The sequence below is a fragment of the Rattus rattus genome, chromosome 3 (assembly GCF_011064425.1).
Source record: "Rattus rattus isolate New Zealand chromosome 3, Rrattus_CSIRO_v1, whole genome shotgun sequence".
In the NCBI taxonomy this organism is placed as follows: domain Eukaryota; kingdom Metazoa; phylum Chordata; class Mammalia; order Rodentia; family Muridae; genus Rattus; species Rattus rattus.
In genome coordinates this window covers 61,508,449-61,522,469 of record NC_046156.1, presented here as the reverse complement: position 1 = coordinate 61,522,469, position 14,021 = coordinate 61,508,449, and the positions used below count along the sequence as shown (strand labels likewise).

Genomic DNA, 14,021 nt, shown 5'->3' with positions numbered 1-14,021 from the left:
CCATTCCTTTGCAGGCGTGGAGAAGGGAAGAGTTTAGAGACCTCTTAATATCACAGATGTGGCATTTAATTAGTCAATCATTATTGTGTATGTGTGCATGGAGGATCTTTGTGGGCATGGGTGGCAGTTTTGTAGGTCAGATACCACCTTTCTTTTCTTTTTTTTTTTTTTTTTTTCCTCTTTTTTTTGAGCTGGGGACCGAACCCAGGGCCTTGCGCACTAGGCAAAAGCGCTCTACCACTGAGCTAAATCCCAACCCCTCAGATACCACCTTTCTGTGGTCAGTTCTGCCCTTTCACCTTACATGGGTCTTAGGGATCAAAGTCATGTTGCTAGGCTTGCCCAGCAAGTCCCTTTTATCTCCTGAGCCATCTTACTGGTCTCAGATGTGGAATTTAGAAATCACAGAAGGTAATCTAAGGTAAAAAAAAAAAACAAAAAACAAAAAAAAAACAAAAAAAAACTCGGGTGCTGATGAATCCGAGGTGTGTGCTCTTCCAGCATACCTTGCTTTTTCTATACTTCCAATAGACTCCAAGACCATCTTAGCGACATCCAACTCTGTCCAGTTCTGTTCCTTAAATAAGCCTTCATCTTCCTTTATCCTTTCTTTTATCCCTCTCCATTAAATCTCGAATACAGGGCTAGCTATATCAGCTTTATACAGTAAAAACAAAAGCATGGTCAGATGTGTGGAGAAGCATAAAGGGAAGTGAACTTATAAGCACCTGTTGAGGCTCAAATAGTCCCTCACCTTGGGGTGGAGTGGGAACACTTAGTCCGTTACCAGAATGCGGTCGTGATGGGATCATAGGGTCTTGTGGAAGAGTAGTCAGAACAAGCTGCTTAACCTAGGCTTCCAAAGAGGCCCAAAGTTCTGTCTGGGGAGGGCAGCTGACTCGAGTCATAGGCCACTCTGGGGCTCCATCTTCTGATATGTAAGACCTCCTGAAATACAAACAAAGAGACAAGGCTATGGGGAGGAAGATTTTGTGTGAGTTCTGGTGGTCAGAGTGCAGCATTTTAAGTAGCATTCAGAAAGAATGGCGCCATCAGACCTAGATTTTCTTGTGGCACTGTGGCAGAGGCAGTGTGGCAGAAGCAGTGTAGAGGCAAACCACAGACAACAAAATAGATGGTGTTCAATAAAAATGTTAAATATTACTGGTTGTGTACTGACTGAAAACTTCAAAAGATATGGATTTTTGATGCAATTTTTAAAAATTATTCTACAGCGCCCTTTTGGTAGGATCGCAGAGAGGTGCCACCCTGGAATGACAGCTTCTTACACTCATCCTTCAACGTTACTACGTGCAGTGCACTGGGCTGATGCTGCCTGAGCAGCTACCACATCATGAACCTTGATGTTATTCCCTCACCCACTGTAGCAAGTCAGGCATCTAAGGCCGATACTTATTTGTTCTTTACATCCTCAGAAGATATTAAGCTTTTAGTCTACCTGGAAAATACCTCTGCAACTTTCTTGCCTACCCCACACTTGCCTGCCAAGATCCCGAGATGCAGTATTATTTCACAATTCCATCTCATCCCCAGAACAACTGTCAGTACTGTTCTTATGCTCCCTTTAAACCCTGGAAAGTGACCTCAAGGCCAAGACCTAGTCTGTCCAAATCCACAGCCTGGGTTACTTACAGAGCCACACCACCTCTTTAAGGCCAGATAATCATAAGGGGTCATGCTTGCTAACATGGATTTCTTTTCTTTTCCTTCCTGAAGCATATGACCCAGATACTTGTAGCCCGAGAACTTTTAGAGTGAAGTACTTCCAAGAAAAACTCAAGAAATGTGATGTCTCCAAGCTGTTTCTACAGACTGGTTAAGGGAAGTGAGTAAATGAGGCCCACAGAAGTTTAAAGAAAATCTGCAATAAAGAGTGTTTTAGATTCTTAATCAAATTTTAGGAACTTCTCAGGTTTCTTCTACTCTTAGACCAGGCATCCTCAGTTGGCTGAAGTTTTGGTTCAGGTATTGGCTTTATAGCTTTAAACTACTTGCAACTATGTCCAATGAGTACTTTTCATTTGTTGTACATACCCCCCCAAACCCATTCTGGCTATTAGAAGTAAATTCAGCACCCCAAATGTGAAAAATCTTTGCCACCTTTCCCCAGGGACACTGGGGCTCAAAGCCTCAAAAATGAGAACTTGGCTACTCTTAAAGCTCTAGTTCACCCTGCATGTGCTGGGAGTTCAGGTTTAAGACTCTTCAGTATTGTCTGTGGAAGGTGTAACATGGGACCAGGCTTATACTTTTATAACTTCTACTGTCCTCAGCAAGGACCAGTGTTTATAGGACTTTCATGTAGGGCCGAAGGGCTCTAGCACATGAAAAGGAGGAATGACTGGATGCTGTCAATGTTCTTCCGATTCTCACAGACACCCCAAATATAGGAAGCATCAGATTCTCTCTTTTCCACAGATCAGTTGACAAAGGACTTGAGCATCTTACAAATACAACAGGATACAAGAGATTTTTTTAAAAAGAGAGAGAACCTTTAGTTTGCCGTGAACCTAAACAAGTCCAGGGTGGACTGGGTTAGCCAGCATCCTTTTGAGTCAGACATGAACAGATGTGGCTTTTGTTTCAGTTGTCACTAGTGCCTCCACCCATATTGATGTTCTCCTGCCTGAGAACAGAGATGAGGAAAACAAACAAAACCCAGAGGGGCTGGGATACAGTTTATATATGAGGTCCTGAGTTCAATTCCAAGCACAGAAAAAAGAAAACAAACCCCAAACAAATCACAACCCAATTCCCTCTGTCCCCTCTCCCAAGGTAACTATATGTCTAAATAAATCCCAGTCTTCTTGTTTCCTAGTGTTAAGGAATCAAACCCGGGGCCTTTTTTATATGTTAAGCAAATGCTCTACAATGAATTAGTCTGTCCCCCAAGCCCAACTTTGTGGCTAAGGGAAAAAGTTTTCTTTTCTGGTAACTCTGATGTCTAGTTTTTTTGTATTTTGTTTTTTTTTTTTTTTTTTTTTTTTTTTTAATAAATCACACTTCATGGTCTTCCCTTCTCCACAGAACAGGATGTTTACTTTAGAGTTGGCTCTTATAGGTGACCTTCTAGAAGCCTCATCTTCATAGCCTTTGTGAGTTATTCCTTTAGCAATTGTGAATGGCAACTGATCCGGCTTGTCTCTAGTTACTCATAAGCAAGTATGAGAAACACCCTAATACCCCCAAACCCATTCTGATGGCGTTACTAAGTCTACACACAAGAGGAGGTAACTCATTCCTGCCGTATAAGACTGGCTTAAATAAAACCTGGGGGTGGGGGGCAGAAGCCATGTTTTCAAAATGCTCAGAGGCCAATGAGGTCTAAAAACTGGTGCTCTTTCAAGGGTAGAGCAGTCAGCTAGGCACTGAGCTGTGAAGTAGAGCCAGATTCCATTGTCACTCTAGTAGTACACTGTAGCAGCTGGGTGTGGTCCCCAGACTGCTGCCGTTTCTGAGACGTTGTGACACACGGAGCTTCATGAAATTAGGGCTGCTGTTCAGCGCCTTCTACCCTGCCAGTGACCCAGGCCTGGCCCAGATGTAGTGACTATCCCTTGTGATCCTTTTAAGCCAACATTCCATTTACTAGGCCTCATTGGGTTATGAAAAGGGATGGAGTAAGAGAGAAGAACTACATATGGTTTCTGCGTGACAGACCAATCACCAATATGTGACCAAGGACAGATTTGGATAGCTGACCAGAAGGACCCATTTCCACACAGTCCCTCCAACTCTATGATTACTTTAAATGTTCCTGGAAGGCTAGGGATGTACTTCAATGGTAGGGTGCTCGGCACTACAAATGTTACAACGAAAACCTTTTTTTCTTGGTTCACGATTGTACAGTATTTGGAAAGCACATAATTATCTACAAAGTATATAGTGACCATCCCTGGAGCACCATGGTCTCATCCCACCCATGACAACATAGAGGAACAAACAAAAACCCCAGGAGGCCATGAAGATCTTAGAGGCCCAGCTAGACTTCAGTGACACAGATACACAAGTCAGGAGGACAGCTGGAAAAGGTCAACGTGAGAGGGGAAAGTTAACCACGCAACAAACAAAACCATATTTTATTAAGCTGGAAAACAAAATATTGGACACAGTTTGGTTTTTCCAAGAAGCTTGGAGAGGTAAGTCTAAGTGGCTATGAAGAAAACAGACAGGGTGGGCAGGTTTGTGGCACATATGCCTCAGGTAAGTAGGGGGTACACACCGCCTTCTGTCCTTCCCACATACCCTCTGGTGAAAAGCCAGTTTAGTGGCATCTTCAGGGCTATCCCCCGGCTTTTCTGCATTCTGAAGCCTGTTTCAGCTCTGGCCCTGGATAGTCAAGATGTATCTTCACTGGAGAATTTAACATAGGTCTGTGCTATAATGCTGCTGTTTTGGCTCCTGGAGAAGAGAAGTCGCTTCTGCTTGCACTTACCAGAAAAGCCAAGGGCCCTTGGTCAAAGCCCCAATCTCAAAGAAAAATGTCAAACCTTTAGAACTAGTTATTTTATTGATATTAATACACATTCCAAAAGGATTTCACTGTTGTTGCCTCTAAAGCATGTACTTGTTTTCCACACTGAACACGTGAGAATATCAATCCAACATATCTACTTTTTAAAAAAATCTTAACAGGTAACCCCACCAGTTAAAAATATGAAGGTGGGGATAGGAGCAGTAATTTACAGCCGCTTCAAAAACTAACAGCCGAGGCCTAACTCCATCACCAGGTAATATTAGGACTGAGTGGATACTCTGCAGTAAGAAAGCTGAGTCTACTCATATGGTCTGGATCGGCTTGTTGTACCACACTTATCATAAACACTGTTTCTGGGTTCAGAGAGGAGAAAAGTCCTAGTTTGCTCCTGATACCCTCCCAGGAGTCAAACCAAGTTCTGCTGACCTCAGAGGGCAGAGAGGTGCTCCTGTCTAAGCTGAATAAACTCTCAGAAACCCCTTAAGGATAGCATTGCTGAGCTCTGTGTGGCACTGGAATATTCATGGAATTCTGTGTGGCTTTACAGTGAGCATCAGGACCTCAGTGACAACTACTCATTCTGCTTCATATGACTCATGTCCTTGCTAAGACACACTATGTTGTTCATTCTTTAAAAAATATCTTGTTTATTTATTTTTAAACTCAGGGTGAAATACAAAAGTCAGAGTATGGTACCGAGTTTAAATCACAGACACAGGAAGAATAAAATCCTTGCTTTATCTTTATGAATACCAGAAATGTCTTTTGTTTCACTATATCACAAATATACAGTTGTCTTCATTTACTGTTGCAGGAAGATTTCCTTAGAATATCTGACAGCTTCATACAACCCCCACTTCCACCCTGAAACAAACACACTGAAGATCTTGTGGCAAAAACAAAACAAAAAATATCCCACAAACCCCCAGGCCCTGGAAAGTCCATCCTTGAACTGCACAAAGCACTCCTGTCATGTGGTGGCCACATTCCAGAAGCCACTTTCCTGATACTTCCCTGTTTTTTTGTTTTTTGTTTTTTTGTTTTTTTTTTTTAGAAAATTAAATGGTCAGAGAGCCTTTTCAAGTAAACAGTATGTTTAAGCTTAAATAAGAGTGGTGGAAAGAATTCACATTCTTTTATTCTAGACTGAAAAACACCCCCACTTAATTTCTGGGAAAAAAATTAATTCTGAAAGTCACAATTTCCCTGCCCCCACCCCCATTGTTTGATACTTTTTTACTAAAGAAATGTCTTAAGACTCAATATATAACTATATTTCCCTTGCTTTGCTATGCTATATACCCAACCTCACACACGAGGTCATGATATCATGCATTTTTGTGGGGAGATCTACAGGGTAGAGAGGCTTGAGGGAGGAAAGAAAGAACTGGCTCCAAACGGGATGTGAATTCTGAGAATGTCTTGCTGCATCGTCACACAGAACACAGCTCCCAGGCTGTGCTGGACAGTCTTTCTTCAGGAAAAAAAGTGGTTTGTTCTGAGACAAAGGGTTGTCTCTGACCACATGCCACACTTCCATCCATTTTTGCTACCCCACTGAGAAATCCAAAGTACTCCTTTACCTCCTTTATAGTTCCATGTTCACTTGCTGGAATTCCTTCAAAAGCTCAACACACTGTTTTGCACACCTAGCTGGAGATTATCAGCATGCACCCTGGTGCAACACACCAACAGAAAACCTACTGTGCAGTATTTGCTCCCCAGATACAAAGACAGAAACACTCCGAGCACAGTGATTGCCTTTCCCTTAAGAACTAGATGCAGAAACACAAACAAGCCCTTTACTGCAGGGAAGAGCTCTCCCCGCCACAGCAATGACTCAGGCAGAACAAGTAGCAGGTGACAAGAGGGTGGGGGATTGAAGGTGGGCACTGGAAGCACCAAGTTGCTATTTGCTGAGGGCTAACATGGACTCACCAGGACTCCGATTCTCTGTAAAGGCATGGCCAGCAACACCCCCCTGTCTCTAAGACTCACCTACACAGCTGTCATACAAGGATACCACTCAGTCGCCTCTGAACAGCAAGAACAGGTGAATACAGGGCTGAGATGGGGTGGGGCAGAAAGAAACTATAAAGACAAAATATTTTCCTTTCTCTAATAGTTAATGTTTGCTGACAACCACCAGTTAGGCACCATAGTAAAGTGTCTACTTAAATATTTAAGAAGGCAGGGATGATATTTTACCTACACTCACCAACTTAGAATAACTGAGGGAGAAAAAGTAAGGGAAATCAGAAGACAAGGGCTTAGAAGAGAAATGCAGAACCATCAAAATGTTTCCCTTGTCCTTGTTTACAAAGGATAGTTGGTCACACAGCACCACTGAATGACCCTTCCCTAGTTTTACACATTATGATCATTTCCCATTTTAACCTTGAAATTATATTCAGCTTTTTCTTTCAACAAAGAGACTTCGTTTTTCTTTCTTTTTGAGACAAAGTTCCACTACGTAGCCCAAGCTGGCCTCAAACTTGCCATTCTCTTGTCCCTGCCTCCCAGTGCTGGGGTTCTGTGTGCCACCACATCCAGCAAGAGAACTTTTTACTACATAGTATGAAGTTTGTACTGCCTCAGAGTAACTGCCTGGTTATAGTTCAGTGGAGGCTGCTTAAAAAAGGCAAAGTGCTCTGTTTCAGCATGCCTTAGAATTAAGCAAACACACCCGACGGGCCCAGAACTGCCTGCACTGTCTCTCTGCACACTCTAGGCCTTCTGCAGGGCAGAGAATATAAAGGGGGAGCCAAGCTGGTTACAGACGTTGCTTAGCTGGAGGGAAGGAGACAGGGATCCTCCTACTGACCACCAGCCAGGCCAAGACCCAAATAACACCCAGCATTGCACGTTAGTACCTGTGCTGACCAAAGGTTTATTTTGAATGTAAATAATCTCTCCAATAGGTGGGATAAAATAACGGTTTTCCTCCCCACTCCCCACACCCCCAGCCATTGTGGCTTTGGTTATGTTTACTTGTTTTTTTGTTTTAAGAAAAAATACAAACAACTTGGGAAAGGTCCTAGGTGTGGAGAGAGGACTGGATAATAGCAAACTGTTACCATGTATGCTTTCTGAATTTGGAAGGAAGGCCCTTCATTAAAAAACAAAATGAAACAAAACAAAAATCAAGAAAGGAAAAACAAATTAAAACAAAAAACCAAACTGCTACTTCCAATGCTCTCTAGACTGTTCAAAATGCCTTCCCCAGATTTCCATCAGTACCTGGGAGGGAAGAATGGGCGTTTTGGTGCAAAGAACGGAGGGCCTCTAACAAAAGGCGGCCTGGGCCTCTTTAAACTGTGGAACGGGTCTCTGCCGAGAAAAGCTTCCCTGGGCCGGAAGTCTGGCCGGGGACTCCGGAAAACCACACCACTTCGGCTGATGGCGTCTCTGTGTGCAGGACCCAAGGGAAGGCCACTGCTGCTGCTGTTGCCTCCCCCACCTCCTCCAAGGGCTGGGCCCAGGTGATCCAGAGGGTGGGAAGGCAGGCTCAGGCTCTCTCGTGCACGGCTAAGACCAGGGCCATTGAGGTCCCTGGGTCCTGTGAGCACCCCAAAATGCTCAGCCATGGTCCCTTGAAGGAGGGAACTATGGTCCTTGGGAAAAACTGCCACAGCCCCAGTCACTCCATGCTCTGGCAGTGGTGGAGTTGGGAAAGGTACAACCCCAGAGTGGTCAACAGGGGGTGGAGGAGGGGGCGGAGTAGCAAAGGGGACACCACTCCCTCCACTGCTAAGTTCCCCAGGGGGTGGAGGAGGGGGTGGTGGAGGGAAAGGAACTCCACTGTGCTCTCCAGGAGGAGGTGGTGGGCCAGCATGGGCCAGAGATGCCTCCTTTGTAAAGGGGTTCGAAAGATCCACAGAGGGCAGATGAGTGGGTGCCTCTCGAGAGAAGATACCACCATGATCCTTAGGAGGGGCAGGTGGGGCAGATGACGGCCCCACTGGCTCTCTCTGGAAGGGTGTCCCATGTTCCAAGGGGGATGGGGGGAGATGATGCTCAAATGTTGAGTTGAAACTGTTGGAACGAAAGCTGGTGACACTCTCCTGAAACTGGGGTGCCCGTTCCTTGTACGGCGTTGTCTTAAAGCCAGTTAGGCCTCCGCTGCCCCCACCCCCAAGGGATGCCAACTCAGAGGCACTTGAGGGACCATTGTCAAAAGAGCTGCCTGGTGTGCTCAGATCAAACCAACCCACTCTGGAAACCTCCCGCCCATGTCCTCTATTTCCCTTCCCAGGAACTCTTACAGACTCTACAGTCTGTATCGGCTCCCCTGACATCCTCCTATTAGCTGCGTTATGATAACCTAGAGTTTCTATGGGGGCCCCCTTTTCTTCTGTGCTGTCAGGCAAGTCTAAACAGGAGGAGGAAACACGAGTTTCTATTCGATAGTGTTCTTCTTGTTGCTGGTCAGTGGTAGGCAAGCTGGGCTGGGTGAGGTTTGACAGACTGACACCATCACTTGAAGTACCCTTGTTGGGGGTCTGGCCAAAATGCTTATCATCTGAGGGCTTGCGTGAGGCATTTTTAAGCATGTTCTTAAACTCAATCGTCGATGTGGTGGAAATCGTAGAGGCCAGGACTTTCTCCACGCCTGACGTGGGTGGGTGACCCGCTGGAGCGGCAAGGGTATTCTGTGACGAGAAAACGGACCGATGTGGGACTGAGTGAGGAGAGTCTGGGTACTGCGTCTGTGGCAAAGTGAGATGTCCAGCAGTAGACTGAGACAAGCCACTGTGGTTGGAGTCAGGGGTGAAAAATGAATCATTTTTACTTGGAGATGGTGACCGCTCAGACCCAGGTTCACTCCCTCTTATGCTGAAGGCACCAAAGAGCCCAGGGGGAGATGAGAGGCGGTCACAGTTCTCACTAGAGTCCAGGAGGGCCCTTACAGATGGAGGGAAGGCAGACTTGCCCCCAAACTCTTGGGCCCTGTGGTTGTAACTAGACAGGATTGGCTGGTACTCAGTGGCATCAGAAAGCTTGCTTGACTTTAGGATAGATTTGGCTGGTTTCTTCTCTAGGTTCATCATGGCAGATGGTGGAGGCCCTGAATATTCAAAGTCTCGGTAGTCCTCATCTTCCTGGAAGGAAGTATCTGGGAAGAGCTTTTCCTGTGAAGAGTCCATCAGTGATGACGGCCTCTCAACTGCACTAGAAGACTGCTTGTAGGGAGAGCCACCGCTCAGGCCAAAGGGTCGATATGTAGACACAGAGCTGGGGGGCTCCTGGGGGTAGCTTTCGTCTCCTCCAGCAGGTGGCGATCTTGTACTGCTGGGTGTTGAGGAACCAGGGCTGATGATCTTAGACAGTAGGGACATAGTGTCTACACTGCTGGATGTGGGCTTATCCATCATCTCATCCTGGGTGGGTGTCCCACTCCGTTCATCCCGAACAGGAGTTCCATCAATGTTGTCAACTGAAGTGCTGGTAGGACCGCGCTGGAAGTCCGAGGAATGGCCCTCTGATGGGGCACTGGACCCCAGGCTGCTCAGGATTGGGATGTTTAAGTTCAAGCCGCTGAAACCAGGATTACCTTTCAGGAAGTTGTGGATCTTCATTTCCAGGCTTGGAGAAGTGGACTCTGATTCTGGCTTTGGCTTGGAGACCTCTGAGGATTGGCACATGGCAACTTCAGTAGGTGGGGCAGCAGGGCTAGTATTGTGTGTGCCTGTAAATCCTAAAGAACTGGACGGTAGTTTAAAAGTAGTGCTTGGGAGGACTGGGCTCTGCCCAACGGATGCCTTGCTTGCTGACGTGGAAGAAACTTCAGAAGTTGAAGAATTGGGAGAATAGTTGAAGCTCTTGGAAATAAAAGACTGGGTATTGGAGAGCAGATTTCTCCCCTTTACAGCAGAGCCTGTGGTGCTGGCAGGGGAGGCCGCAGTGCTCTGTGAAGCAGCTTCACTGGCTGGCACAGGGTTCCCAGTGACACTCTGAAGTAAAGATGACAAGCCTGCAGAAACAGATTAGAGGGGTTAAAGAGAACAACTACCCACACTATAATGAAAACAAGGCAGGCTTATTAGATACCATCACTCACTCTGGTGGGAACCAGATAGACTTTAAAATATGAAGTTAAAAGGAATCTAGACTAAACAGGCAGTGCCTAGATGAGACAAAACAAATCAGGTCTATTTATCAATCTAAGACAGCAAAGCACTCAGATAGTCCTAGAACAATCCAGATGCAAGTCCCGTAATAAAAGGAAACAGGAAAGAGAGGGATTTTTAATGTCAGAATCATTCACAGCTTCAACAAAGCAAAGCAGCAGAGGAAAGGAAGCAAATTCCTTCTGACACAACATTCTAAGCCAGCATCTGTGCTCGAGCTGTGGGATCTCTAAACACAAATGAATATTCCCACTGCCTTGTAGTTTATTCTGACACATTAGCATGCACTGTTGTTCTCAAGAGGAAAAGAACGTATGTAAAACCTCAGGCTGGAATATTTTTTCAACAAGTTTGCCTATCGCTAGATCAATGCTTTTATTTTATATGTGTATGGTGTTTTGTCCTCAGTTATCTCTATGCACCACATGCATTCCTGGTGCCCAAGAAGGCCAGGAAAAGGCACTGGATCCCTGGAACTGGAGTGACAGTTGTAGACTCTATGTGGGTGCTGGGAATCAAACCTAGGTCTTTTGGAAGAACAGCCAACGCTTTTATTCACCAAACCATGTCTCTAATCCCCGGTGTTACTCTTTTTTGAGTCAGGGTCTCGCTATGTATTCCTACATTCCTGTGTAGACCAGGCTAGCCTGAACTTAGAGAGATCTATTAGCTTCTGTACAACCTCCCATGTTCCCACCCCATGTTTAAAGGTGTGAATCACCACAGCCAGTAACCAGAATTACTTTTTTAGGAACAATATTTTCTTTCAAAATTTTTACTGTGTATGAGTTTGTGTATTGGTACATGTGCCACACACAGCATGCATGGAATGATTAGAGGACAATTCTGTGGGATCAATTATTTCCTTTTACCTTTATATGGGCTGCAATACCAAACTAGGTCATCAGGCTTGTGACAAGTGCACTTACCCACTGAGGCATTTTTGCTCACCTTCTCTCTTCAAAAAAGCATTCATTTTTTTATGTGTATGGATATTGTGTATACACACCACACACACACACACACACACACACACACACACACACACACACACACACACCCTCATGTGTCCATGGAGACCAGGAAAAGGCATCAGATCTCCTTAGCTAGGGTTGGGTATGAGCGGCCATGTGGATGCTGGGAACCGAGCCTAAGTCCTCTGTGGAGCAGTAAATGTTCTTCAGGCCTGAGCATCATCTTTCCGGCCCTGTCTGTTTGGGGGGTGGGAGTTCTTATGGAATCCAGGCTGGCCTCACATTCCTTATGTAGCTAAATGTGGCCTTACATTCTAATCCTCTTGGTTCCACTTTTTAAATGCTGGGTGCTCACTATGTAGATTAGTTTTGCCTTGAATGCATGGAGATCTGCCTGTTTTTATTTGTGTATATGTTTGTGTAAATGTACACTATATGTGCTCAGGAGTCACTGGAAGACAAGCCATTGGGTCTTCTACAGCCACAGTTTAGAAAAAAAAGAGTCAGGCTGTGGTAGCACATGGCTTTCATCCCAATACTGCAGAAGCAGAAGCAGGCAGATCTCCATGCATCCAAAGCCAAACTGGTCTCCATAGCGAGCTCAAGGTCAGCCAGAACTATATAGTTGAGACCCCACCTCAAAAATAAATAAAACAAGCAAGCCAGCCAGCCAGAAGAGTGGCTGGAGCAGGCCAAGCAGTTGAGAGCATTGTTTGCTCTTCCAGAGGGCCCAAATTGTCTTTCTGTCTAGCTTACTCTGCTTAACACAATGGTCTCTGGTTACACTCATTTTCTTGCAAATACTGTATTTTTCATTTTCTTCATATAGCTGAATTAAATCCAAACGGACATATGTGCACACTTTGTTTAACTATCTGTGGATGGGTACCGAGGCTGCTTCCATTTCTTAACTACCAAAGGCAACAGGACATCTGTGGTGTGTTGAGTTCTATAACTGTAAACTCAGGATCAACAGTATCTGAGTCTTACCAGAGCTCCATTTTCAGAGTTTCGAGAAAAGTTCATCATTACGTCTATGGTGGCTAAAACGTCTACAAACTCGCAGCAGTAGAGACAAACTTAACTGTTCTTCTTGTTTTGCTCTACATGTGTAGGCAAGTGCTTTGCACTGAGCTACAGCCCTGGTTCAGATGGGTCTTTTTAAGTCTTGCTGTATACCCCGTGGTGGCCTAGCACTTGCTCTTTAGCCAACACTGGATAAATTACGATACTTCTGCCAGTCTGACCCAAGTAAGGGTCACACAAACCAGGTCTACCCTTTGTTTATTTATTCTTTTGTTTGTTTTTTGAGACAGGGTTAGTCTCACTACATAACCGTGGCTGCCCTAGAACTCACAACATAGACCATGATGGCTTCAGACTCACCGGCCTCTGCTTCCTCAGTGCTGGGGTTAAAGGCGTGCAGCGCCATGCCTGTCTACTTGTTTATTTACTGTTTTCTCAAACACACATTTGCTACACAGCCCAGGGTTAGCCTAGAAATCATAGCAATCATGACCAAATGCTAAGACTACAGATGTGAGGTATGCAAGACTTTTTAAAGATACTCAGTTTTATCTCAGACTTCTTCCATAGACTACTGCTTTCTCAAAGACGGTTACTGTCAAGTTAGTGCGGGGGCTCAATGGGTAAGGCACCCGATGCCGAGCCCGCAGACTTGAGTTTGATTCTCAGCATCCATATTGTAGGGAAGAGAAACAATTTCTACAAGTTGTCCTTTGACCTCCGTAAGAATAAAGGCACATAAACCCCTCCCCTATAAATAAGTGAAAAGAGACAGCTGTTACTTATATTTTGTAAGACATAAACTTCTTTTTGACACTTTATTATACTTCTTTACCTCGACAAGCTGTGAAGCCTTTTTTTTTTTTTTTTTAAATCCATCAGTAGGACTGTGGATAGCAAAATTAAAATAAAGTTCTAAGGAAAAAAATTTTTTTTTAAAAGATAGGGTTTCTCTGTGTAGCCTTGATTGTCCTCAAACTCACACTGCAGACCAGGCTGCCCTCTAACTCAAGAAAGCTGCCTGCCTCTGCCTCCTAAGTGCTAATTAAAGGCATGTACCGCCATACCCACACCTGGACAAAATTTCTTTTTTGTTTAAAAAACAAAAAGTCTTTTTTTTTTCTTTCTTTTTTTTTTTTCCCGGAGGTGGGGACCGAACCTAGGGCCTTGCGCTTGCTAGGCAAGTGCTCTACCGCTGAGCTAAATCCCCAACCCCAAAACAAAAGTCTTAAAAAAAAACTATACTCTGTGTATGTGTGATAAAGAGAGAACAATTTGAGGGAGCAGAGTTTCTTCTTCCGCCATGTGGGTCTCAGGTAGTCTGGTTTGGCAGCAAGTGGCTTTATCGACTAAGCTATCTTGTTGGCCTCTGAAAGATTTTTTACAGTGTTA

General features: G+C 44.8%; 1 protein-coding gene across 3 annotated transcripts in view; it reads right to left on the bottom strand.

The window, feature by feature from the left end:
* Positions 1 to 7,371: 7,371 nt before the first annotated feature.
* Positions 7,372 to 14,021, bottom strand: part of Rprd2 (regulation of nuclear pre-mRNA domain containing 2) — a 48,201-nt gene continuing 41,551 nt past the window's right edge. For 2 of the 3 annotated variants that reach the window (XM_032897721.1, XM_032897722.1), the window contains one exon: positions 7,372 to 10,472. In XM_032897721.1, the coding sequence (XP_032753612.1) occupies positions 7,732 to 10,472 (2,741 nt within the window). In that variant the 3' untranslated portion in view covers positions 7,372 to 7,731. The remainder of the gene's footprint in view (positions 10,473 to 14,021) is intronic. The other variant, XM_032897723.1, reaches the window with a different exon arrangement.